General features: G+C 48.4%; 1 protein-coding gene across 1 annotated transcript in view; it reads right to left on the bottom strand.

The window, feature by feature from the left end:
- The window catches only part of robo2 (roundabout, axon guidance receptor, homolog 2 (Drosophila)), a 364993-nt gene that overhangs the window by 67016 nt on the left and 271285 nt on the right, over positions 1-26692 (bottom strand). Inside the window, 3 exon segments of the mRNA XM_056282789.1 lie at positions 303-441; positions 1141-1261; positions 2433-2590. Of these exon segments, the coding sequence (XP_056138764.1) occupies positions 303-441; positions 1141-1261; positions 2433-2590 (418 nt within the window).

The following is a 26692-nucleotide window of genomic DNA, read 5'->3' as shown; positions in this document are numbered from 1 at the left end:
ACACACACACACACACACACACACACACACACACACACACACACACACACACACACACACACAACACACCATGTTTCAGGAAAGTTTCGCATAGAAGGTCTGGTGCAGATTGAGCTGATAATGAATGATAATGCACTTTAGAAGATCTATCACAGAACATCTGTTTCCTTTATCTTCCATAAATCCTGATCGTAATCGCTGGGGAGCCAGACTCCGCAAGCTACCAGCCGACACTGTCTTAAGAAACAACAGGTTACAACAAGGGGGTCAGGAAAAATGTGTAAGCTGGCGGTGATGCTCACCTCCCACGAGGGACATCGACGTCGTCTTTCCTCCAGCGTACGTTGGGCTGGGGATCTCCCTGGACCTGGCAGCGGAACTCAACTGTCTCCTCCTCCAGGACCACCTGGTTAATGGGCCGGCGCAGGAAGGTAGGCCGCTCTGTGTTGGGGTGTGTGTGTGTGTGTGTGTGTGTGTGTGTGTGTGGACATGTGTGAGCAGGGTGAATGGAGGTGGGGGTAGAAACAAATGGGTGGGGGAGCAGAGAAGTGAAGAAGGATATATCTCCATTACACAATTGTTGCAGTTCAGAGACACACTTTTTTTTTTTTTGAAGCAAGTCCTAATCACGTAGAACACAACAGCAGAGCAACTGTCCTACCACTGGCTGTACCAGGGTTACGTGTTCGATTCCAGCGGGTATCTAGACTTGATAATGTGAGATACCTTCTGATTTTTTTTTTAACTTTTCCCCTCTTTTTCTCCCCAATTGTATCTGGCCAATTATCCCGCTCTTTTTGAGCCATGCTGGTCGCTGCTCCACCCCCTCTCTGCCGATCTGGGGGGGGGAGGGGCACCCCGACTGACCAGAGGAGGCACTAGTGCAGCGATCAGAACAAATACCCACATCCGCCTTCCCACCCGCAGACACGGCCAATTGTGTCTGTAGGGACGCCCGACCAAGCTGGAGGCAACTCGGGGATTCGACCCGGCGATCCCCTGTTGGTAGGCAACAGAATAGACCGCTACGCTACCTAGACGCCCTACCTTCTGATTTAATGTGGCCCCTTACACTTGAGCCTGTTCTCTCTCTCTAAAGGTGAAGTGGTGGTGGGTACAAGGTCTTTCCTGGGATCTTACCGAAAACGGTGACCTGTGCTGTTTCACTGTCTCGCTCCCCGACCATGTTGGTGCCAACACAGATGTACATGCCAGCGTCGCTCTTTCTGGTGTTGGAAATCATCAGCTTCCCTCCACGAATCTGAGGGAGGGGAAGAAAAACTCTCCATTGAAACACAAAGGAGTGCTTAACCTGTTATGGTGACTGGTCTCACGTTAACAGCGTCACCATTTTCTGGGGGGGTTTACTGAAAACACTGCGTTACGTATGGCTACAGTTAATGGATGCCTCTTTTTCACCCTTTTAAGTTAAGAGACACACTGCATTGTATTCGTACGAATAATATTAGCTGTATATATTAGGTTTCATTGATTGATCAATGATTGATCGATTGAATGAATGAGCTTAGTTAGCAGGTATGGGATTCAAATCAAACCCCATACCCACTTTTGGTAAGGATTTTTGGTTTAAGATCATTTTTTCTGTACATACACTAAAATTTGGAACAAAATCCCACATCATATCAGAAATTCCCCCTCCTTTTTACAATTTAAATATTGAGACCAATATTTTTTTTCTCCTGAATCAAAGTTTTAACCACTATCGCCTCAATAATCATCCTTATTCTTCTCTGTGAATACTGTGTAACTAGTTTGTATACATATATAATCTGTTTACTCTTGTAATATTTTGCTAAATGCTGTAAATGGTAAACGGACTGCATTTATATAACACTCTTCTAGTCTACCGGCCACTCACAGCGCTTTACAACGTATGCCTCACGTTCACCCATTCACACACACACATTCATACACTGATGGTGGAGGCCACCTTGCAAGGCACCAACCTGCCCATCAGGAGCAGTTCAGGGTTCGGTGTCTTGCTCGAGGACACTCCAGCAGGCTTTCTGGAGGAGCCGGGGATCGAACCAGCAACCTTCAGATTACTAGATGACCCGCTCTCCCTCCTGAGCCATGCCACCCCCCCCCCATAATCTTTTATCGACAATCCATCCATCCACCCATCCATTATCCAAACCACTTATCCGGTTTATTGACAATCTACTTTTGTTTCAGCCCATATATATGAAGAATATTCTTTGTATAGCTCGTTAACTTTTACTATCCGCCTGTATTGTTTTGTATTTTTACTGCTCCTGTCCTCACTATGGGATGGCAGGAAACCTGCAGGAAAACAATTTTTAAACTGCACCAGGCCCACAGCTGGTAATGCTTCTACATTGCTCTGCCATTTTTTCCCTGCTAAAAATAAAATAAATGGAATGAATTAAATGAAATGAAATAGCACTCACAGTGATCCTGTCATCCTTATCGTCGATGCGTACTTTGTCCTTCTTCCAGTAGATGGTGGGTTCTGGATGGCCTCGGGGAGGAACACACTCCAAGATGGCTGGCTCTCCTGCTGCCACCACCACATCAGTAGGATTCTGTCTGAAGTCGTCTCGCAGCACTGGGGGAGAAAAGGAAGGGGATGTTCAGGTTGACGGAACGGAACGGAAAAACATTTCGCCATTCTGGAGGGCATGAACCTCAAATTTCCAACACTGAAACTGCATATTTCAAAAATCTTTCTAAGTGGTCTGAACCCGGTGTGCGGTGCAGTGAGAGGGTGCCTGATGCTCATACTTGCTATCGAAATGGGATGTTTCGTCTGACTGGTCTAGCACAAGTGGAAGCTAATTGGAGCTAATGGAGGTCCCTACGGAGGCAGCAGAACAAACAGAGGCAGAATGCCCTGAAGCTCGGTGTCACTCACATGTGAGCACTGACAGGGGTGCAGCTCTGTTCAGCACTGCTGGCAAACACACAAACACACACACACACACACACACACACACACACACACACACACACACAAACAGAACGAGTGGGTGGTTTGCCAAACAATTGCTGCCTTGTAATCACCCTCAGGTAGGCCTTTCATCGCAAAGATAGCCTCTCACCCTGCCTAGCACAGTCAACACACAACACCAGTTAGTCTAATTAACAAACAAGGAGAGCTGATGTCACCAACACAGACACGCACACATCTGAACAAGCCGCTTCCCCCAGGCCACGGCAGTGCAACACAAAGACAAAAACACGTATCCAAAACCTACAAGAACACATATGTCCAAACTACAAAATAAAAACTACAAAAACACTTAAATCCAACATATCCACACAATATAAATAAATAGACAATAAATAATTCACTGTCCAAGAGAGCGATCGCCAGCCAGGATGACTGTTGGAACTGCCGGTCTGCATGGGCCAGCAGCTAGCTTAGCCTTCAGCATGTAACTGAACGTTCAGTGGCTGGCATGGTTCGAATCCTATTCAGTCAGAATAAAGCCTTTATAACAATGAGTGAACTTTATCACAATGAGTGAACTTTATCACAATGAGTGAACTTTTTAACAATGAGTGAACTTTATAACAATGAGTGGATAAGACCAAGTGCAGAATTATATAACGGACCTGATATCAAGTGGGGTTTTACATCCACAAACGACAGGGTCACTTTGGAACTGGATTAAGCACTAAAGCAGACCTTTTTTTTCCCTGTTTGATCAACAATAAAACAAATCCATGGAATACCACTTCAAGAATTCCTGGTTCAGCAGTGTGTCCATCTGCACAGCGTCCAGGAACATGGCGGTATCGAGAATGAGGGCAGAATAGGTAGAGGGTGTTTGAAGATGTTTGAGGAGGGCTAAATTAAGGGCAGCACCACAGGTCCTTATGTAATGGAGACGGTGGGGTGGGAGGGGGCTTGGATTATAGAAGGGATAAGAGGTCCCCGCGCTGTGGGCTACTCTTGTCTCCCCTCTCCATAAAGCCACACAGCCATTGTCTTCTTAGTTATTTATTTAGACCAAGGGGTGGTGGTGGGAGGACAGAGTAAGAGAGGAGGCTTTCAACCCAATTATTCCGGGGATGCGTTGGGAGACACAGTGGTACTTCTGTGTGACACGAATTCAAATGAAACCTTCACACAGGAGAGATGAGAGGGAATACAAAGGAAGATAGGGCAGAGGGAGTGAGAGAGAGAGAGCGCGCGATAGAGGGGGCGAGAGAGAGGGAGAGGGGGGCGAGAGAGAGAGGGGGAATAGTGAGAAAGAGAGGAAGCAAGAGAGAGAGACAGAAAGAGTGAGCAAGAGGGGGATAGTGAGAGAGAGAGGGGGAAAATAGTGAGAGGGAGCAAGAGAGAGAGAGAGAGAGAGAGCGAAAGAGAGGGGGAGAGAGAGAGAGAGAGAGAGAGAGAGATGCGGGGTTGCCCTCTAATCTACAGAGCTAAAGTAATTAGCCGGCTCCAGAGTAGTCGACCCCCTAGTCAGGACGGGCATAACAGCCATCAGGCCCGGGCTCCCTGTATTTGCATCACAAACAGAACTCCTGCTGCCTAAAATCACAGCCTGGTTTGGACCATACATAGACAGTTGTTTTCATGACTGGGCTGGGCTTAATTAGTCCTTTCCATTCACTGCTGATAGCACCCATGGGATTCTGTTTAAACCAATTTCCTCTCAAGCAGAATGATAACAAAAGCAAAACACATCAGGTGCACCATTTTGGTGCGTATACCATGCGGTCTAATCATATTATAATCCTGCCCATTGATGCATGGAAAAAGCCAGCCCCACCCGATTTGTACCCCCAACCCTTAGCAAAAACACAAATGCAGAGTAATTCTCTTGAGCGCAGGATAAAAAAAAAATAAAAATGTGGCAACCAATAAAAAAAACCCCAAAAACAAACAAACAAAAAAAAGCAGATGATGCATAACTGGTGCAGGGATTATGCCCTGCGTATTGATTCCAGCCAAGACGATGGCAAACAGATACACGTAGTGGGTAGATAAGAAGTAGGGCGAATACAAGCACACTTCAGTGTTGATGACGCTCCTCTTTAGTTAGTTCACCATTATCGGGGCCATTTTTCAACTCAACATTGTTTGCCCGAATCCACTGCAGTGTGAATTTGCATGTTTTCCCTGTTTACCCGAATATATATATCTGAGGGCAAAACTTCATCACAAAATACACTGGTAAGCATTTATAATTACTTTTATAGTCTGAAACATTACACCGTCATATTCTCTGTCAGTTCACGTTAGCTGCATCTGGTGTGTGTGTGTGTGTGTGTGTGTGTGTGTGTGTGTGTGTGTGTAATTGAGTAAGTCAGTGTATCTGCTGTCAGAAGCTGAACTCGGGCTCGAACTCCAAGACCCTGTAGGCACTGAAGCCCGTATCAGAAGATAGACTTGAGGTAATTGCATTTCTAACCCCCCCGAAGCCCTTGGCTCTCCTTCCTCTGAAAACGTCTCGCCTCCTGCGGAGTTTCAGCAGGCCCCAAACCTGTCCCCCTGCACGCTACTTATTAATATATATATATATATATATATATATATTTTTTTTTTTTTACATTTACACCCCTCTGGTGGCAAATGCTACATCTGTCAGTCTAGCTACAGGCTAAGGAGAACCCATATCTGAAAAAAAATATTAACCTGCCTTTGCCTACAATGTTCTATTTATCTATTTATTTCTCAACTATCGGAGGGCTGAGGTGATCTGGAAGTGGGGGCATCAGGCGGGGAGGGGGGGCAAAACATTGTAAATTGGCAGCTCCGGCAGTTGGCACAGTGTCAACATTTCCAAACTCAAAAAGAGGAAGGAGTCGGGTTGCAACTTGCCCCGCGACGCAGCCACAGGATGGAGGGTGGGGGTGGAGGGTGCAGGGGGGGGGGGGGGCAAAACGAAAACGCGGAGACATATATGCACGCTACTATGTACAGCGGGTCGTCCTACACCGGCAGCGGGAGGCCTGTGGCGGCAAGTATCAGCGGAGGTCTTCCTCCCGTGTTGTGTTTTCACCCGAGATAGACTCGGTACCCTGAAAACCGGGCTTCTGACACAGTTACATGACAGCACAACAACCCAGCCTCACAGAGGAGGGCTGAGCCCTAGCAGGGGGGCAAGGACAGGGTGAGGAGAGATAGTTTGCACGGTTGCAGCTCTCTTCTCCAGCCAGGATATTACTCACTGAAGGGTGACACCGCTTGTCGGTAAGATTAGTGGGGAGGCCTTGACTGAGGCGTCCGTCCTGCGCGCCGAGATAAGTGCCGGCAAACAAGTTCACCTCCGGTAATGCGCTCGCCTCCGGTTCACGAAGGTTGCCAGCGCTGTCGCAACACTAACGCACTGATTTCAAAGCCTTGTTTTTTTTCCCTGCCGCGTGAGTCACAACCATCTGACAGACACGTACTCGATGCGCCCATTATACCCTCATCCAAATCCCGTGAATTGCGCAACGTTTCTTAAAAAGCTGCAGGGCAAGGTATCTTTTTTTTGTAATACTGAAAACGGGACCTTATTATGTGTGTTGATCTGTTTGTTAATATACCCCCCCCCCCTTCCCATTTAACTGCTGCAAAAGCGTCCCCATGCCTACTGAGATATTCTCCTGGGCCAGGGCTGAGGAACACGGAGGGAGATTACGGCGGCTCTGAGCCCCGCGGCCATGCTGCACCATCCAGACACGCTGCCTCCTACCCACACTCTGAATAGACAACGAACCCCACACGCACACGCCAAGAGATATGGATTTCAAGAGCCAGCTCCCAGCCATAATATCATTTCATTCTAGTGCTCTTTAATGCCTCATCCGATGGGGGGGGGGGGGCATTACAATGCAGCCGTTTCCAATCTCCCCCTTGGAGAAGAGAGACAATATATAAGTCACTTTAAAAAAAAAAAGATATATGCTGGCTCTTTGTGCGTGTCATTGACGGCTTGAATTAGTGCCGACGCTGAAGGCGGACGAGTGATAATGCAACAGTGCATCATCGTACGCCACGAAGTGAGATGGGCCCCATTTGTCAGGATGCGCGCTTTCTCTTCAGCCCTGACCGGTTCATTTGCCCTCCCACTGGCAAGAGCTAACCTCTGCCCCCATCCAGATGCAGAAATTACCCCCACAGCAGGAAGGCAGGCAGGTCGCAGCTTCACACCAATCCCCCTCATATCCTCTGTTTTCCTCATACTGGGGGGGGGGGGGGGGGGGGGGTTGCGGGCCATATTGGAGTAACGGCTGTAGAAATATGGCCGTCTGGTGGAGCCCAAGGCTGTACCTCCTCTGAGGACGGAGGTGAGGTCTTCATCATTAGTAAAACTCATCACCATCTCTCTCCGTCTGCGCTTCTGCTGGTTCTTTCCTGGAGCTTTCCTTCCTTTCTTTCTTTCTCTCATTCTCTCTCTCTGGTCATTGGTTTGTTTGTTTTTTTCCCCTCGTTTGAGTGACACCGTCCAACTTGATGCACCCTAACCCCCCGCCAAAACACTTTCGTCACCCCGTCAGTGCTTTTCCCCTCTCTCTCTCTCTCTCTGCAGCGTCCTCTGTTGCCCACCCTCTCTCCGGCTCTATGGAAGAAGTCATATACATGCATGCCCCATTATCCTCCACACACACACCAACCGTGGCCAGAGCCTGATAGGGATCTCCACCACCGTTCCTCCTAAGTTCCTATCTGTAAAGCCCGAGCAGGGGGACTGTAAATAACACTGTCACTTCCACAGATAAGAAGCGGGAAATATGGAGAAGAAAGACAGTAAGAAGAATCATATGGTCGGCAGTGATAGCGTAGCGCAGGGAAGAAATCGCAGGTGGTGACATCACATGATATGTGCATCTTTAATGGAGCCTTGGAGCGAATGAAGGGGGGGGGGTGTCGAAAGAAAAAAAAAACAATGGAGAAGAAGACACAAAAGCGGATGACGAGAGGATGCCTGTTGAAGGTCAAAACGTGTGAGGTGGCGAAGGAATGCCGAGGTGTCAATTAGGTTCATGGGGCTGAGGGCAGAGGGGGGGGTGGGTGGGTGGGTGGGGGGACTGGTGCTTCATGCTGTGACTGCTTCCCTCAGTCTGTACATATTGCCTAAACTAACATCCTCTGTCAAACAGCAACCATGCTCAAAAGCTCATTTTTCAAACACTACCCCTAATTTGGCTTAACGAGTCCCTCCCGGCTACCTCAGTCATGACAGTAAGTACACAATTGGGGGTGGAGGTGGGGGAGGAAGGGGGGCTGGGGCGGGTCGCACTGGCCAAAACCTGGGTAAAACATTGCTGCTCCCATGAAACAATATAATTAACTCTTAATGAACCTTTCTCCTCCACACACACACACACACACACACACACACACACACACACACACACACACACACACACACAAATTCAATTTAGCCCGATCCATGCTTTATGGTAATGTATAGCTCATTAAAATGTTAGTTAAAAACTCATTAAAAATCACTTGGAGAAGTAATGGCTTCATTACAGTAATATGCTGAAAAGCAAAGAAAAAGACAAGGAAGGACAAGAAGAAGAAAGAGAGCGGAGAGCGACAGCTTTCTAATCGCTTAATTGTGTCTAAAATGGAATACATTTGCATAATAAATGACGACGCATGGCACCCTCCCCTTTTTATCTTCGGCTTTTTTTTAAAACCTCTCAGTAATTAGCCAGCACTACAATTAAAGATACATTTTGGGCCCCGAAAATTATTTTGGTGGCCTACTCCAGTTTCCATTCTGCCGTCTTATGGCCACGAATGTGTGTGTGTGTGTGTGTGTGTGTGTGTGTGTGTGTGTGTGTGTGTGTGTGTGTGCATGTGTGTTTGAGCATGTGTGTGTGTGCACATGTGTGTAGTGAGGGTTTGCAGATGAGGGGGGTGTGCTGAAACCGACTGATACTGACGAACAATGTGCTCACGGCTCTTTGTGCTGGCTCCGATAAGGCACGGTGCTGAGCCGATGCTTGGCGCGACGTTGAATGGACACTTTATCGCCGGAAGGGGGAGTAAGAAGAGATGAAGGGGAAGAAGAAGAATGAGGTGATGGCGGTGGTGTGGGGAGGAGACGTATACGAGAGCAGGATTGATTTCCTGCCAATTCCAGCAGGCAGACGGGAGGCAGTAAGGCATTCTGATGGAGCAGGTGAGTCTGCTCAAGGCACTGGGAGACGAGAGGAGGAGAGGAGGAACGGGCAGAAGAGAGGAGAGGGGCGGGAAGAGGGGAAGGGAGTGGGGGGCGGCGAGGCAGGAGTGCACTCAGCCATGGAGGTTTCTTGTCTCCTCACTCAGACACCGCTCTCCTGTTATATCATCTCCATCTAAACCTGCCTCAGACAATGTGGTCCAAAAGCCACCTGAGTCGTGTGACTAAGGAGTCCACCAGGACCGAGCAACGGGGTGGAGAACATGGTTTGGTTAGAAACACCAGGAAATACTAAAATCGTATCCTTCCAATTGGCTCTCGCCATATTTCGCCGTGGATGAGAACGCTGCCTTATCAACACCGCAGCTCTGTGACACACGCTTGGCCATATTTAGTGCTGGCCCTCTTGGTTTGAAGGCTTTGCCGTTGGTCCGGCATGTAAATTTAGCTCTGGCTTTTGGACATGACTCACCAGGCTATTATAGTCTAACACAGGGCATCACCTCAGGACATCGTCACGGCGACCCAGGAGTCAAAGACCAGGAAAATACGGGACGCAGCTTAACCTCGCCGTGCTGGTTTAAGAACATGAAGGTTTCCTGTTTTTCATTTGTCCGTCCATCCATCGTCCAATCCAAATCCTTAATCAGGGTGGCGGGGATGCTGGAGCCTATCCCAGCAGTCACTGGGCGGCAGGCGGGGGGACACCCTGGACAGGCCGCCAGTCCATCACATGGCCAACACATTCACACCTACGGACAATTTAGTACGGCCGATTCACCTGACCTACATGTCTTTGGACTGTGGGAGGAAACCGGAGCACTCGGAGGAAACCCACGCAGACACGGGGGAGAACATGCAAACTCCACACAGAGGACGACCCGGGATGACCCCCAAGGTTGGACTACCTCGGGGCTTGAACCCAGGACACCCCCCCCAATTTTCCCCTTTTTCTCCCCCGTTGTATCTGGCCAATTACCCCGCTTCTTTTTTTTTTTTTTGAGCCATCTCGGTCGCTGCTCCACCCCCTCTCCGACCGACCCGAGGAGGCACTAGTGCAGCGACCTGGACAAATACCCACATCCGACTTCCCACCCGCAGACACGGCTAATTGTGTCCTCAGGGACGCCCGACCAAGCCGAAGGCAATGCGGGGACTCGACCCGGCGATCCCGTGTTAGTAGGTAATGGAATAGACTGCTACGCTACCCAGATGCCTGAACCCAGGACCTTCTTGCTGTGAGGCTACAGCGCTAACCACGGCGCCGCCGTGCCCAAAGCAAAACAGCATCAACATTTTTCCTACGGATGTTTCACTTGCCCCCCCCCCCTTATTCAGTTCTTATCCAATGCTATCCTTCTTCTCGTTGTTCTTTGCCCTCGCCTCACCTGCAGTGCTGCTGCAGATCTGGCGGGACAGATATTGTGCGACGCAGCTCCAGTGCAGCGCTCCCCCCCCGCAAGTACACATATATAGTGGAGACCTGTAGCGTACACATTGGTTTGGGGCAGTGAAGATTGAATCAAAAGTTGGATCAGCTGAGTGTGTGTGTGTGCGTGTGTGTCCATGCCCGCTCTTGTGTTTACGGGCATGCCTCCAATCTATTTGTGTATGCTCTGGCCTAATGACTTTGAGGAAGTGACCTTCCTCAGAGAAAGATAATCACCAGGATGCTCCTGAACTGTGTCCAAGCCGAGAGCGCAGAGCTAGACCCTCTCGCTCTCTCGGACACACACAAACAAACACACACACACACACACACACACACACACACACACACACACACACACACACACACACACACACACACGAGCTCAGTTGCTCACTTAATGCCAGAATATGGACATCGCATGTGAACCCCCCCCCCCCCCCCCCCCACAGCCTCGTTCTGTGGCGCCGACTGAGAACCTCCACGGTAAAGTCTTTAAAGCCCCCCCCCCTTTTCCTTCCCGCCAGTCTATTTGCCGCAGTTCCTGCTGCGTCTGTTTTATGGTTCGGGCCTATAATTGGATCGGCGGTAACGGCAGGCTGCGAGCCGTTCGTCGCTTGTAAAAGGTGTCACCGTGCAATGGCGGCCCCGTTTTAATTAAGCTCTCGGCTGGAGATGAGCGGCTTTTATCTGGCCCACTCCCATGAGCCCCAAGTGCAGGAGTGCTCTGCACTGTACCGCAGGGCAAGTGAGAGGCAGAAATGGGGTGTGGGAGAGTGGGGGGGGGGGCAGGGGAGGTAGGTAAGACAGCTGTAGATAGCCCAATTTACTACACCGAGAGTCCTCCCCACACACCCCCGTCTGCATGCCAGTACCGAGGAGATACTGGGAGGTGTCATAAAAATCCTGTGTGCTGGTGTGTCTGCATTACTGCCTCCTCCCCGTGCTGGCTGTGACACGGCCCCGCCCACCGGCGGGGTGCAGTCATGTGTGTAGCGGTACAGATGCAGACCCAGCCCTGCAACACGGTGGCTGCAAATTAAACACAAACAAGCGTCTGAACAATCACAGTTGTAGTGAGAGATGCAAAGACCGCTCTCACCCGCTTGTTTTAATGTAGATGCAGCAAGGTCAGCGTTCATGGAAGGGTGGGTGTGTGTGTGTGTGTGTGTGTGTGTGTGTCGAGAGAGAAAGAAAGAGAGTGTGTGGGTCTCTATGCAAGGCTGACACCGTAGCTAAGGCTGTATGTGGCATAATAATTAGAGAGGTATTCATCACAGCCCAACCACACACACACACACACACACACACACACACACACACACACACACACACACACACACACACACACACAATTCTCTTCATGGCTGCCTCAGATCATCTCTCCCTTAGTCAATACTGTCTGCGACGGAGGTTCCCCTCACACCTAAGGACAATTTGTTCCTCTCTGTAGTTAAGAGGAGACACATTCCCCACACCCAGAATCATCTTCTGGACGTGGACCAGAACCTTGTGCTGGACTCTGGACTCATTCTGATGTGCTCCACGTCCGGTTAGTCACCGGAGGGGGTGCCGGGATGGTTGTTTGCCGTTGAGGGCTGAGTTCTGCCGGGGAAGGGAGGGGAACACAGCTAAGCATGGAGCAGAGGGTGGAGGTCAAGTGTTAAATCACAGACAGCCCATATGCTGAGACATTAAAAAGAGATTTATTGATCACCTTTATAGATCTGAAATTTCTAGAAAGAGCAAAAATTACACTGGATACTGACATGACCTTTACATGCACTTCACCCATGGATGGGGATGGTTTTCTTTTCCCCGTCTTCGTGCTACGTTGTGTGTGTAGGCTGCTCAATGTGTGTGCTGTGTATGACAGAGTATGAGTATTGTGTATGACTGCTAGCCCATGCAGACCGGCAGTTCCGATAACACCGAGGGCGGTCTGGCGGCGGCCTCGTCTAGCGTTGACCGTGTTTTTGGTGTTGTCGTGTGGAGTGCGGGGAGGTGTGTGGAGGGTGTCTGGCTGGGAGAGCTTCCGTTGGATCGGCTGGGGGAGCCTGGTCTGCTGCATCCTGTGGGCCCAGGGACCACGGCCCTGCCCGGAGCTGTGCCCAAAGAGGAAACACTGAGGGCGGTCTGACAGGACGCGGAAGCGGGGCAGACTAAGCTAACTGCTAGCCCATGCAGACCGGTATTCCGACAGTCATCCTGGCATTCGCTGTCTTGGACAACGATTTTTTTTTTTGATATGTTGGATATGTTGGATATGTTGGATATATGTGTTCTCATAGTTTGGATATGTGTTCTGTCTTTGTGTTGCACTGCTGTGAGCTGGTGCATGGAATGAAATGACGAATAAATGTTCCTAATTCCTGTTCCTGATCCCTGAGAGGGAGGACGAAATCCCCATTTTGTAGGTTTTAGTGTCTGATAATGCACATCTGAAAATTCTCCCCATACAACCGGCAAACTCATCGCCAACCCCCACCCCCATGGCACCCTATGGACGTGCTGTGCAGTTTATGCGTGTCTGTGGAGGAGTGTTTGAATGCTGCTCATATCATCTAAATACTTGGAACAAATTGTGAAGCCACTTCTGCCTGCTCAGCAAATCTCTGCTACATTAGGCTCACCTAACTGCCGACCTCTCTCTCTCTCATTAAATGGTTATGCCCTGCAGGCTGTGGCAGTTTATGTGGTGCTGTAGTTTGTAGTACGTCCTGGGTACGAGGTCAAACTGCAACCGTCAGGTCGTCAGCAACTAAACCGGCACCCCCACTTCAACCCTTGGGTTGTTGTGAGGAGGGTGTGTGGACACCCAGCAGGACTAAAAACAAAACCTGTCAAAGGGCGGATGAGTTCCTCTGTGAACCAACGGCCATCCATACCTGGAGAGGAAATAGGGACCACCAGGCACTCCCCCTACTGACACACAGTGATGACTCAACCGAGACCTGTTGAGGCATCAGCTGTGCTCCTACGACCTCCATAGGTTACGGAACTGATGATGATGATGATGTAGTTTGGAAAGTCGTCTTTTAGAGAGGAAGAACAGTGCACTCACACAGCACTTAAGACAAACCAATCACTCTGCTACCTAAAAGTTACCTATGAGTTACACTCATATCGGCCTACATGACCTTACCTTACTAAGCAACTTAAACTTTACTGTGCATGATTACTACGGCTTCAGATATGGATTGTTGTATGGTTTGGAGATGATGGCACTAATGAAAAGACAGGAGGTGGAGCTGGAGGTGGCAGAGTTGAAGATGCTAAGATCTTCATTGCGGGTGACGAAGAAGGACAGGATTAGGAATGAGTACATTAGAGGGACAGCTCAGGTTGGACGGTTTGGAGACAAAGCAAGACAGGCAAGATTGAGATGGCTTGGACATGTGCGGAGGAGAGATGCTGGGTATATTGGGAGAAGGACGCCGAGTATGGAGCTGCCAGGGAAGAGGAGAAGAGGAAGGCCAAAGAGGAGGTTTATGGATGTGGTGAGGCAGGACATGCAGGTGACTGGTGTGACAGAGGAAGATGCAGAGCACAGGAAGAGATGGAAACGGATGATCCGCTGTGGCGCCCCCTAACGGGAGCAGCCAAAAGTAGTAGTAGATAATTACGGCTACACTTTTGCATACCATTTACAACAAATCTAAAAAAAAAAAATTATTTTTTTTGCCGCAATCTCTCCCAGCGGAACAGGCTAATGTTTCATGTAAGCTGTTGGCATCGATGTCTGGAAGGAGCTGTATTGTACATCTCGAGAGAATCCATTCGACAATTCGGTCACTGATTTCACAATCCTGTTCATGTTAATTGATTTACTGTGGGGTAATTGTGTTAGTTCCATCTATAATCAGCTTACCGCTGCAGTGCAGCTGGATATATATACACACCTGTACAACAGGCTTATGTAACCCGTGTGCTGATGGAGGGAATCTCATTCATTTTATGCAATGGCATAAACCCCAGGACACATCGCCAGGTAATCTGGCCTACTGGAACCCTCATTGCATATGGAATAACCCCTGTGGTGTGTGTGTGTGTGCTCATGCAACAGCCATCCCCTGTACATATTAATTATAATGCAAATGGAAAACAATCTGAAACACACCGCTAGCTGCCATGCTCGGGATCAGCTCAGAATACTGTGTCTAAACTGTGTCTCCTCTCCCTGCTAGCCCCCCCCCCCCCGGCATCCCTTTCTCTCTCCCCTTCTCTTCCTACTCCCACTCTTGAATCAAAACTCTCGTTCATTTTCATCTCAGAGCATTTTCTCAGGCGCTGCATCAGAGGAGCCGATTAAACAGAGCCGTGGCGTACTGTGTCGGAGCCACCGCTTGTCCAATACGGCGCTTGTTTCTTCTCGGCAGGTTAATCATTTAGGCAGGGGAACAAAGTTAATGAGGCAACTTCTAATCAGGGGCTGTTTGGAGTTCTGACAACAGTATCGACTGCACTGCGGATGGGATAAGATATCGTCGGAGGGCAACTATGACCTACATAGCAAGGACAAGCAAGCGGCTCAGCAGCAGCAGCACAACACAGTGATCCCACAGCTCTCTAGGGCACATATTCTGTTGCAGACAACACAGTGGAAAGACACTCGCGCGCGTGTGTGTGTGTGTGTGTGTGTGTGGCAAATGTCCATGCATGCGTGTGTGTATTGTGTTTTTTATGCCTTTGCAAGCATAGCACTTCCGCCCACACAGTGCCCTTTGTCTTTACAGTCCCGAGCCTTGATCAACCAGCATGTGAACCCAGTTAGGGACCAGCTACATATAAAACACTATTACCGGCAGCCGTAGTGCAACACACGATCGACACGTTTTCAGCTAACAATTAGCTAATAAGTCAGTAAACTGGGTTTAGTCACCCAGCACCAGTACAGGTGAGGAAAAGGGAGGGCGTGGACTCGGTATGGCCGGAGTCTGCTAAATGTATAGTGTGAATGGTTTTAAAGCTTTTCGGTGTGTCGCAGGTCTATTGGGTGAGTGGGAGAAGATAAAATGAAGTGTTTTTCCAGCACTGCATCTCAACCACAGAGCCTGTTATGTATGAGCAGTCTGGTTTTACTTACACACACTGGCCTGATGATGAACAACAAGGTTTTCTTACACTAGAATGACTCGGGCATCAGACACAAAGCTAGCTAGCTAGCGAGCAAGTCAAGTCAATTTTATTTGTATAGCCCAATATCACAAATTTACCTTAAGGGGCTTTACAACAACACAACATCCTGTCTGTCTGTCTATCCATCCATCCATCCATCCATCCATACCAAGTCAATTTTATTTGTATAGCTCAATATTACAAATTACAAATTTTCCTCAAGGGGTTTTACAGCAACACAACATCCTGTCTGTCCATCTATCTATCTATCTATCTATCTATCTATCTATCTATCTATCTATCTATCTATCTATGAAATGCCATTTTTATACTGAATATACTGAATTTGAGATGGACAATAACAATGACCACAATCACATCTGTAACAACAACAATAATAGTAATAGTAATTCATAATAATACAACTACTGGCTTTATGACAAACATAGATCTTGTCAGTGTGGACCTTGGACCGTTCCGAATATTATTCATGACAGCTCTTGGATCAAAGGTGACTTGACTTGCCATTTAGGATAGAGGGAACAATTCTTTTCTTTGATTACTTCCAGGTCCTTGAAAGGTCACTGTGATGCAATGACATTTGAAATCGTCATCTGTGACCCCAGAAAGCAGGTTGTTGGGAAGCCATTAGGAGAGACCCCTGTGGTAGGGGAGACATTTAGCATGGCCATCAAGAGATAGCACTTGAGCTGCCCCTGATCTTTCCCTCAGCGTATTCCCTGACTCCAGCATCACACACACACACACACACACACACACACTGTAAACCCACCGTATGTCTGTGCACAGAAACAACCAGACGCACTGTCCCCTGGGTAATGAAAGAACATTGTTGAACTGTGGTTGCTGTAAAACCCAATTAGTGTGTGCGGTTTTATCAGCTCTCTGGGTGAGATCTACACACAAATAACCCCCTGCAAAAATTCCGAAGACTGCCCCCCGCTGGACAAACACAGTCATGCAGGCAGATTTTGGAGGCTAGTGGAAGAGATAACCACATAACCTCTATCTATCTATCTATCTATCTATCTATCTATCTATCTATCTATCTATCTATCTATCTATCTATCCATCTATGCTGGCCTTATGTGTTCTCCATGGCCAGCTGGAAAAAAAAGAAAGAAAGAAAAAAAGAGGAAATGAAACACTTTCCTATCTGTACTGGCCTACAGCTAATTCATAACACCACCTGCACAAAGCTTTGCTTCATAGCTAACAACCCACAAAACACTGAAAATCCCACACGGAGTCAAACGTTGGTCCACATCTGGAGCTGCAGCTTTGTAGCTCCGTTTCAGGTGATGCAGGAGGAACGTCTCCCTCTGTGCAGCGCATAATTAAACAAAGAGTATTGTGTAGCTAAGAAACGGAGCGGCGGCTGACGGCGTCACAAAACCAGCCTTATCCCCCTTTTCTTCAAACGCCTCCGTCTCCCACAGCCACATAAAAAGAGCGGAAGAGAGTGGCGGCAGTTGCTGAGCTGTTCAGGCGGTGGGCAGGCGCGCTGCGCGTGGCACCGCTCTGCCACAACTGTCAAATACAGCCGCTTCTCTTTCCCTGCGCCCCATCAGCCCCGCACCCCATCAGCCCCGCGCCCCATCAGCCCCGCGCCCTTTGATGGCATGGCTCACTGTCAAGACGCCGCGGCTCTCTTTCCCACATACTGCATGGATGGGAAAATAGCATGGCGCAAAAACATTTTAGCATTGTGATGTGCACAGAGAGAGAGGGAGACAGACAGAAAGAGAGTGAGTGTAAGCCTACGCCTGTGCTTTTAGGGCGAGTTGCTGTGTGTCTGTTGATACCTGCCTGCACACGCCGTGGCATTCAAGTGTGCGGCTGTGTGTGACACTGATTTAGACAATGATGTGATCAGTATAGATTACCTGATCAATTTAAATTTGCATTTATCATTTTCAGATAACTAATGTCATTTTAGTGACTTTTCCTCCGATAATATTGACCGTAGTCATGGCGGCGGCGGGGGGGGGGGGCACACTCAGGAGCTGAGGCGTAGACAGCCATCTAGTCAAGAGGACAAAGGGAGGGAGAGAAAAGGAAGAGAGAAGATGTTCCGAACACGCTCCATTGTTCGCCCTCCGGCCTCTGAATAACTGGCTCTGTGATAGCAGGGGTGGAAATCTGTATTTTTTATTTTTTATTTTTTTTTTTTTGCAACACATCTGAATGTGGCGGCAGCATAACAAGCCACATGAAAGCTCCCTCCTCCAGGAGACGTCTTTAAATGAGGAAGGGAGATCCTTTCATGCACGACTGCTCCCGTTAGCTTTACCTCCATTTCAGCATGAACCCCCCCTCCCATCTTCTCCTCCTCCTGTACGCAGTCAAAGAGCGCAAGAGCCCTTCATCAGAGCTCTCCGTTCTCTAATATGCGCTTTCTGTTGCATTAATGAAACAATGGCGGCTGTTGATCAATAGGAGAGAAACGCACTTTTGCTGTTAAATGGAGCCAGAATAGCCATTCTCTGCATGAGTCCGGCCTTTGAGGGGTAGTGACCCAAGCATCCCGACCCAGCTTCCTGAATTTTTAGTGAATTATACATGAGGGGAGGAGAGACAGAGAGAGAGAAAGGTGGGCGATAAGGAGAGACGGGGCAAAGAGCTTCTGTTTAAACAGCGGAGTGGTGACATGCGAGCGCGCTGCTGCCGAGGCTGACCTCTGACCCCGCCATGCCTTAGTGACAACCAGTGGTTAGCATTCTCCGCAGGCTTCCCCCAACAGTCAAGGTAATTGCCGCACGTTTTCCATCAGCACGGCACTACAACGCCGCTCCGTCGATACAACGCTCGGAAATGAATAGCGGGCGTACGTTGTTACGCCGCGCGCCTCCTAAAAACCCGCTGTTAACACAGACAAACCGAGGTTGCGCCTCCCGATAGCGCGCCCACAGTCGATCCACTCGTTTGAATGATTACGATAATCGGTTCATGGCTGACAACACTTCGTAAATGTGCGTGCTATTAATGCCGGCAATTACGGGGGCTAAATGCAAATAGGACTGCTGGTTAGAGACCCATTGATCTGAAGAGCACAGGACACAAGCAAGCCCAGAGGGTCTTGTTTGCCGCTGTTGTCTGACCCCGCTCCATGATTATCCTCTCTTGATGCTGCCCGAGCAACCCTGGAGGAAAGGTTTCCACGCGGCTCCGCCGTCTGAAGCGAGCCCTCGACCAGTTTAAGGAGCAGCCATTTTAGTGTGAAAACGGCTCCGTTCTGAGCCGACTCGGTTTTCTTGAATGGTAATGGCCGCCGCGCTACACCACTTCACCGCCAGCCTCTCGACAGCGCCTCGAGCTGTAGATCCCCCTCCCATGAGCCATCACTTCACCATCAGGCCAGCGCGTTGCACCTTCATTAATAGCCGCCACTCATGTCTGATTTAAATTCACGCGCGGGCTATCAATTAGGCAGCGCAAGGCCAGACCCGGTGTACTCAAGGGGAACGGAGAAAGGCATGGCGGACGGGCCAGAGTCAGGAGGACCAGACGCTCGACTGCAGGGAGGCGCCTCTCTCTTTGCCCTTCTGTCTCCTCCTTTAATTCTTCCACCACCCTCCAAAGCTATTCACCTGTTCAACTCTGTTGCTTTCCCTTCAGTCTGGCCACCATTACACTTCATTCATTATGGAGCAATATATTCCTCTCTACTTCCCATTGCCTCCCTCTCAATCACTGAAAAAGGAGGCCAGTAGAGACGAGGGGCTCTCTACGCTCACGCTAAGCACTTCTACTGCACCATAATGCTGGTTAAGACGTACAGGCTAATTTGATAAACATGAGGGCTTGTCTTCTTGGCTCAGTCTGGAACAAGAGACACACAGAAGTAGGAGACTCGCCACTAAGGAAGACCCACATATTCAGCCACATATCCCAAATGAAAATGAACAACGCCCTCACCTTTCTGACCTTAACACAACATTAGCCAATGTGTGTAACCCTAATATGCATCTTTTCCATTTCTGTTATTCATACCTCTTTCCACCTTTCCATCCAGCCCCTCCCTTGATGAGTTAATTTCTCTCCCAGCGCCTGTTGTCTAAGTGACCCCAGCGACCCAGGAGAATCTCCTAACAGGCTCCCCTTGCCCATCAGGATCGATCGGTCCACTGCACCCTGTCAGACGTGATCAATACATCATTCCTTCAGTAACGAGGGCCTGCTCGCCTGCTGCTTCTTCTTCTTCCTCCCCTGCATCACTTTACCTCCATTTTTTTTTATTATTTCTTGCAGACAATCGATCGAGGCAAACAGGCCCACTGTAAAACACACCACAATTAGAACAGCCTCTAATCTTCCCGTGGACTCCATTTCCTTCGCAAGAGCCAGCAAATAAACCTCCTGCAAAAATGATAATGAAATCTAATGGGATTGTGTGGAATTAAACCACTTAAACAACGAAGAGAGCCTTACCACACATCAGAACCAATATACAGACTGATGGAGGTATATATCAGCGGTCAATATGTTAGTTTTGCAAATGCTTAACAAGCCTGAGGAGCAATTTGCCTGCATGGCATTGCATCAATTGGCCCAGACACTTTCAACAGGTGATAGGGTGGAATATATAAATTATATATATATATACACTACCGTTCAAAAGTTTGGGATCACATTGAAATGTCCATATTTTTGAAGGAAAAACACTGTACTGTTCAATGAAGATAACTTTAAACTAGTCTTAACTTTAAAGAAATACACTCTATACATTGCTAATGTGGTAAATGACTATTCTAGCTGCAAATGTCTGGTTTTTGGTGCAATATCTACATAGGTGTATAGAGGCCCATTTCAAGCAACTATCACTCCAGTGTTCTAATGGTACAATGTGTTTGCTCATTGGCTCAGAAGGCTAATTGATGATTAGAAAACCCTTGTGCAATCATGTTCACACATCTGAAAACAGTTTAGCTCGTTACAGAAGCTACAAAACTGACCTTCCTTTGAGCAGATTGAGTTTCTGGAGCATCACATTTGTGGGGTCAATTAAACGCTCAAAATGGCCAGAAAAAGAGAACTTTCATCTGAAACTCGACAGTCTATTCTTGTTCTTAGAAATGAAGGCTATTCCATGCGAGAAATTGCTAAGAAATTGAAGATTTCCTACACCGGTGTGTACTACTCCCTTCAGAGGACGGCACAAACAGGCTCTAACCAGAGTAGAAAAAGAAGTGGGAGGCCGCGTTGCACAACTGAGCAAGAAGATAAGTACATTAGAGTCTCTAGTTTGAGAAACAGACGCCTCACAGGTCCCCAACTGGCATCTTCATTAAATAGTACCCGCAAAACACCAGTGTCAACATCTACAGTGAAGAGGCGGCTGCGGGATTCTGGGCTTCAGGGCAGAGTGGCAAAGAAAAAGCCATATCTGAGACTGACCAATAAAAGAAAAAGATTAAGATGGGCAAAAGAACACAGACATTGGACAGAGGAAGACTGGAAAAAAGTGTTGTGGACGGATGAATCCAAGTTTGAGGTGTTTGGATCACAAAGAAGAATGTTTGTGAGACGCAGAACAAATGAAAAGATGCTGGAAGAATGCCTGACGCCATCTGTTAAGCATGGTGGAGGTAATGTGATGGTCTGGGGTTGCTTTGGTGCTGGTAAGGTGGGAGATTTGTACAGGGTAAAAGGGATTCTGAATAAGGAAGGCTATCACTCCATTTTGCAACGCCATGCCATACCCAGTGGACAGCGCTTGATTGGAGCCAATTTCATCCTACAACAGGACAATGACCCTAAACACACCTCCAAATTGTGCAAGAACTATTTAGAGCAGAAGCAGGCAGCTGGTATTCTATCGGTAATGGAGTGGCCAGCGCAGTCACCAGATCTGAACCCCATTGAGCTGTTGTGGGAGCAGCTTGACCATATGGTACGCAAGAAGTGCCCATCCAACCAATCCAACTTGTGGGAGCTGCTTCTGGAAGCGTGGGGTGCAATTTCTCCAGATTACCTCAACAAATTAACAGCTAGAATGCCAAAGGTCTGCAATGCTGTAATTGCTGCAAATGGAGGATTCTTTGACGAAAGCAAAGTTTGATGTAAAAAAAAATCTTATTTCAAATACAAATCATTATTTCTAACCTTGTCAATGTCTTGACTCTATTTTCTATTCATTTCACAACATATGGTGGTGAATAAGTGTGACTTCTCATGGAAAACACAAAATTGTTTGGGTGATCCCAAACTTTTGAACGGTAGTGTATATATATATATGTTGACAGCTGATGATTGCTTATGGCATGAGACAGGCTTGTACTGTCTCATAAAGAATTTACTTGACTCACTGGATTATATATATATTTTTTTTTTCGTTGACTGGATTGTGTAATACAAAACCATCTTTTGTCCACCTTTTTGTCGTGAAGTAGAAGCTCACGTGTACAGAAATACGCACACACGTACGTACACATGTACGTACACTCATGCAAATGTGAAAAGTCACATCAGAGAAAAGGATCAGCCGCTCGAGCGAGCACGGCTGAGTTTCAGATGTATTCTCATTACAGTAGATTGGACCCGGCAGAGAAAATGCATTTCTTTCCGTAAGATTAAGCGCAATAGGATGACACGCTCTACGGTAAAATAATTCAGTAATGAACTCTCACCATGATTAGGGCCAATCTGGTTGGCGGAAACAGTGACGATATATTTAATACTGAGATGTCTTCTTCTCTTTTTTTTTTTCAAATCCAAGAGCTGTAATGAAACAATATTCCTTTGTCTCTCTCTTTAACATGCATCAGTTCCTCACACAGAGACTAAAACCGGCTTCGGCTATGAGAAAACAATATTCACTTCTGTGATGTCATCAAATTATCAGCTGGTTTACGGAGAGACAAAAATAGACAAGGAGCTAATTTGATTATTGAGCTACAGACTTAACACGCCCGTATGATTCGGCCTTGATATGAGGAGCAGGGCGAGAAGGCAGTGCTGGCGATGTGCGGAGGAGCCCAGGCCTTCGCTGGGTGCAGGCGGTCTGCAGGGCAGCTGAGTGGAACTGTAACAGGAGTAATTAGTAAATCAGGCCCCCGAGCTCCCGGTGAAATCCCCGCCTTTGAAGGAGGGAGCTCAGACCGACCGGGGGCCCCTCTGATGTGTGTTTGTGAATCTTCCAAGGGAGCGGGAGCCGCTAACGAGGCCTCATCTATTACCATTTGCGATGTAATTAGCATCGTTGGAGAGAGTGGAGCAGTGCCAGGCTAGAGTGGCTCAAGCTGGGCTCTGTGTGGCTCGGTGTCCCACCGGGCAGCAACAGCAGGAGGACGAGGTGAGCAAGTGGAAGCGGAGTCCCCGGAGAGCAGACAGTGCCTCAGCAGCCCTGACCAGCGGGCCAAGCAGACACATGGCCACCATGCTGGAGCAGAGAGCTGCGACTATGGCGGGTAACATCAGGCTCTTTGTCTGTGAGGAGAGGGGCCTCAAAATGAACATATGCACTATTTTCTCAGCCCTATTTTTTGATCATCTTTTGAAATACCTCCGTGATTGGGCATTACGGCGGGCAACAGCACCGTGTTTAACACAGCAATCCAGTAATATCGTACCAGGTGTAAAGGCGTTAATCGATGGCAGAGCACTTACTGGAAGGTTTCAATATTGTCTCGCTGAGCCATGTTTGTAAAGACCACAGGGGGCTCACACGTGCAATGGATCTGCCTGTGCTGCGATTAAAGTGAATGAATCACAATTTTCAATACTGTCTCGACATACACTCACCGGCCACTTTATTAGGTACACCTTGCTAGTACCGGATTGGACCCCCTTTTGCCTTCAGAACTGCCTTAATCCTTCGTGGCCTAGATTCAACAAGGTACTGGAAACATTCCTCAGAGAGTTTGGTCCATATTGACATGATAGCATCACGCAGTTGCTGCAGATTTGTCGGCTGCACATCCATGATGCGAATCTCCCGGTCCACCACATCCCAAAGGTGCTCTATTGGATTGAGATCTGGTGACTGTGGAGGCCATTTGAGTACAGTGAACTCATTGTCATGTTCAAGAAACCAGTCTGAGATGATTCGAGCTTCATGACATGGCGCGTTATCCTGCTGGAAGTAGCCATCAGAAGATGGGAACACTGTGGTCATAAAGGGATGGACATGGTCAGCAACAATACTCAGGTAGGCTGTGGCGTTGACACGATGCTCAATTGGTACTAAGGGGCCCAAAGTGTGCCAAGAAAATATCCCCCACACCATTACACCACCACCACCAGCCTGAACCGTTGATACAAGGCAGGATGGATCCATGCTTTCATGTTGTTGACGCCAAATTCTGACCCTACCATCCGAATGTCGCAGCAGAAATCGAGACTCATCAGACCAGGCAACGTTTTTCCAATCTTCTATTGTCCAATTTTGGTGAGCCTGTGCGAACTGTAGCCTCAGTTTCCTGTTCTTAGCTGACAGGAGTGGCACCCGGTGTGGTCTTCTGCTGCTGTAGCCCATCTGCCTCAAGGTTCAACGTGTTGTGCGTTCAGAGATGCTCTTCTGCATACCTCGGTTGTAATGAGTGGTTATTTGAGTTACTGTTGCCTTTCTATCAGCTCGAACCAGTCTGGCCATTCTCCTCTGACCTCTGGCATCAACAAGGCATTTTCGCCCACAGAACTGCCGCTCACTAGATATTTTCTCTTTTTCGGACCATTCTCTGTAAACCCTAGAGATGGTTGTGCGTGAAAATCCCAGTAGATCAGCAGTTTCTGAAATACTCAGACCAGCCCGTCTGGCACCAACAACCATGCCACGTTCAAAGTCACTTAAATCACCTTTCTTCCCCATTCTGATGCTCGGTTTGAACTGCAGCAGATCGTCTTGACCATGTCTACATGCCTAAATGCATTGAGTTGCTGCCATGTGATTGGCTGATTAGAAATTTGCGTTAACGAGCAGTTGGACAGGTGTGCCTAATAAAGTGGCCGGTGAGTGTATTTTGTAGGGATAACGCTTCAGACCGAGCAGTCTTTTTGCCGAAATTGTGCAGTAAACTGTCTCCTATTGACGTCACTGGCGGACTGGTTTGCTGCCACCTTCGGTAGGCCACATCAATATGAGCAGCATTTCAGAGACACACAGAAGGCTGCTCAGGAGCTGTACTGTAACTGTAACGCTGAAACCCGCCCAAACGACAACACGACAACAGTCTATAAACCAATTCATTTACAGTTTAGGGATCTGCGGCCCACGTGGGTGCTGAGAAGACAGAAGTAGGAACATCTGTGCGAATGTTCCTCCACGAAAAAATACACTTCGGTATTTGCTCAAATTTGACACAGATTTTAGCAATTCCATCATGTATAGCGGGCGACACGGTGGCACAGTGGTTAGCGCGGTCACCTCACAGAAAGAAGGTCCTGGGTTGGAGCCCCGGGATAGTTTAACCTTGGGGGTCGTCCCGGGTGGTCCTCTGTTTGGAGTTTGCATGTTTTCCCCGTGTCTGCGTGGGTTTCCTCCTGGGGCTCCGGTTTCCTCCCACAGTCCAAAGGTCAGGTGAATTAGCTGTACTAAATTGTCCCTAGGTGTGAATGTGTGTGTGTGTGTTGGCCCTGTGATGGCCTGGCGGCCTGTCCAGGGTGTCTCCCCACCTGCCACCCATTGACTGCTGGGATAGGCTCCAGCATCCCCGCGACCCTGAGAGCAGGATAAGCGGTTTGGATAATGGATGGATCAAGTGTAGCTAGTTTGCTGTCTCCCTGTTAAGAATAAGACGAACGTTATTTAACTTTCACTTTCCCGAGTGTGGTGAGGTGCTGGCTGCTGGCCTGCCATTTTTTCGAACAAAATGAAGCCACGCTTTTTTAGCACTTGCTGCAGTCCACGATGGCACAGGGCTCTACTTAAGACCTGTGTGCTCACTACTCTTACTGCTCTTCCCACAAAACAACAACAAAATGTATTGCTTTGGGCAGCGTCGCCCAGTCTAGAAAGAGCACCGGTGTGTAGCTCAGGAGACGGGAAGACATGCACGCATTCAACTCGCATGACTACAGGAGCAGCCGTGCAGACAGATAGCCAGGTCCTGGTACACTGACACGGACACTTGCACGAGTACAATTTCTTTAAGAACCGATAAGCAGAATCGATATTAATGATTACATTGGAACTGGAATTTTGGAACCGGTTCTAACTTGGAACCGGTTCTCGATGCCCAACCCTACCCCTCGGCGAAACCAAACGTAGCATTTCCAGTAGGTGAGAATGCATCCGATATGTAACCTGATTCTCCAGACACTGGCCCAAGTTCATATGAGAAAACGGTTCCTGACGCAGTTCAACGACCTTCCAGCCCCCTCAATCGCACATGGCCCTTTAAGCGTCTCTTTTGTGGGTGTGCGTTTCGAGCACGCTGTGCCGAGGAGATGGGGGGTCTGGTGTGACAGATTAGGGGGTGTTCTTAGAGGCGCCTGATCTTTACCTCTCAGGTCGTAGTGGGGTCAGGTCAGGTGTGGCTCTCGCTCCGTTAACTGTTTTAGCTGACCTTTAACCTCGGAGGGTTCGGGCCCCTGAGTGCCCGCGAAGGCCGCTGGGGTCATGACTGTTTTCCCTGAACATCAACAGTGATTCAGTGGAAGCAAATGAGCCATTAGTCTTCATCAGGGCTGACCCCTACAAACATATCAGTGACACGGTACCTCTCAGAGGAATTCGATACCACGTGGTGGAGAAATAGACACCTGCTGCACGCCACTCCTTTCTTCTCGGCTCCCTTGCCGTAACTTGGCACATCAACACGACTGAGTCTCAAAGACAACTCTTGAAACCTAAACAGGCTAAAACATGGACCTTGCGCACTGCTGTCACCTCTCCGGAGAACGGCGGTGTAACTAGATAGGGCATTAGCGGCCTCTTAAGTAGGGGCAGGTTCTCCGAGTTGCACAAGTCTCATCAACAACGCCCCCCCCCCTTCTTCCAAGGGAAGCTGTCGCACCAGGGCATTAAGCAGAACTGCTTGCATCAGTATGCAGCCTGAAGACAGTG

This window comes from Lampris incognitus, chromosome 7 (genome assembly GCF_029633865.1).
Source record: "Lampris incognitus isolate fLamInc1 chromosome 7, fLamInc1.hap2, whole genome shotgun sequence".
Lineage (NCBI taxonomy): Eukaryota > Metazoa > Chordata > Actinopteri > Lampriformes > Lampridae > Lampris > Lampris incognitus.
Note: the sequence above shows the minus strand (reverse complement) of the source record. Positions and strands in the feature narration are given on the sequence as shown.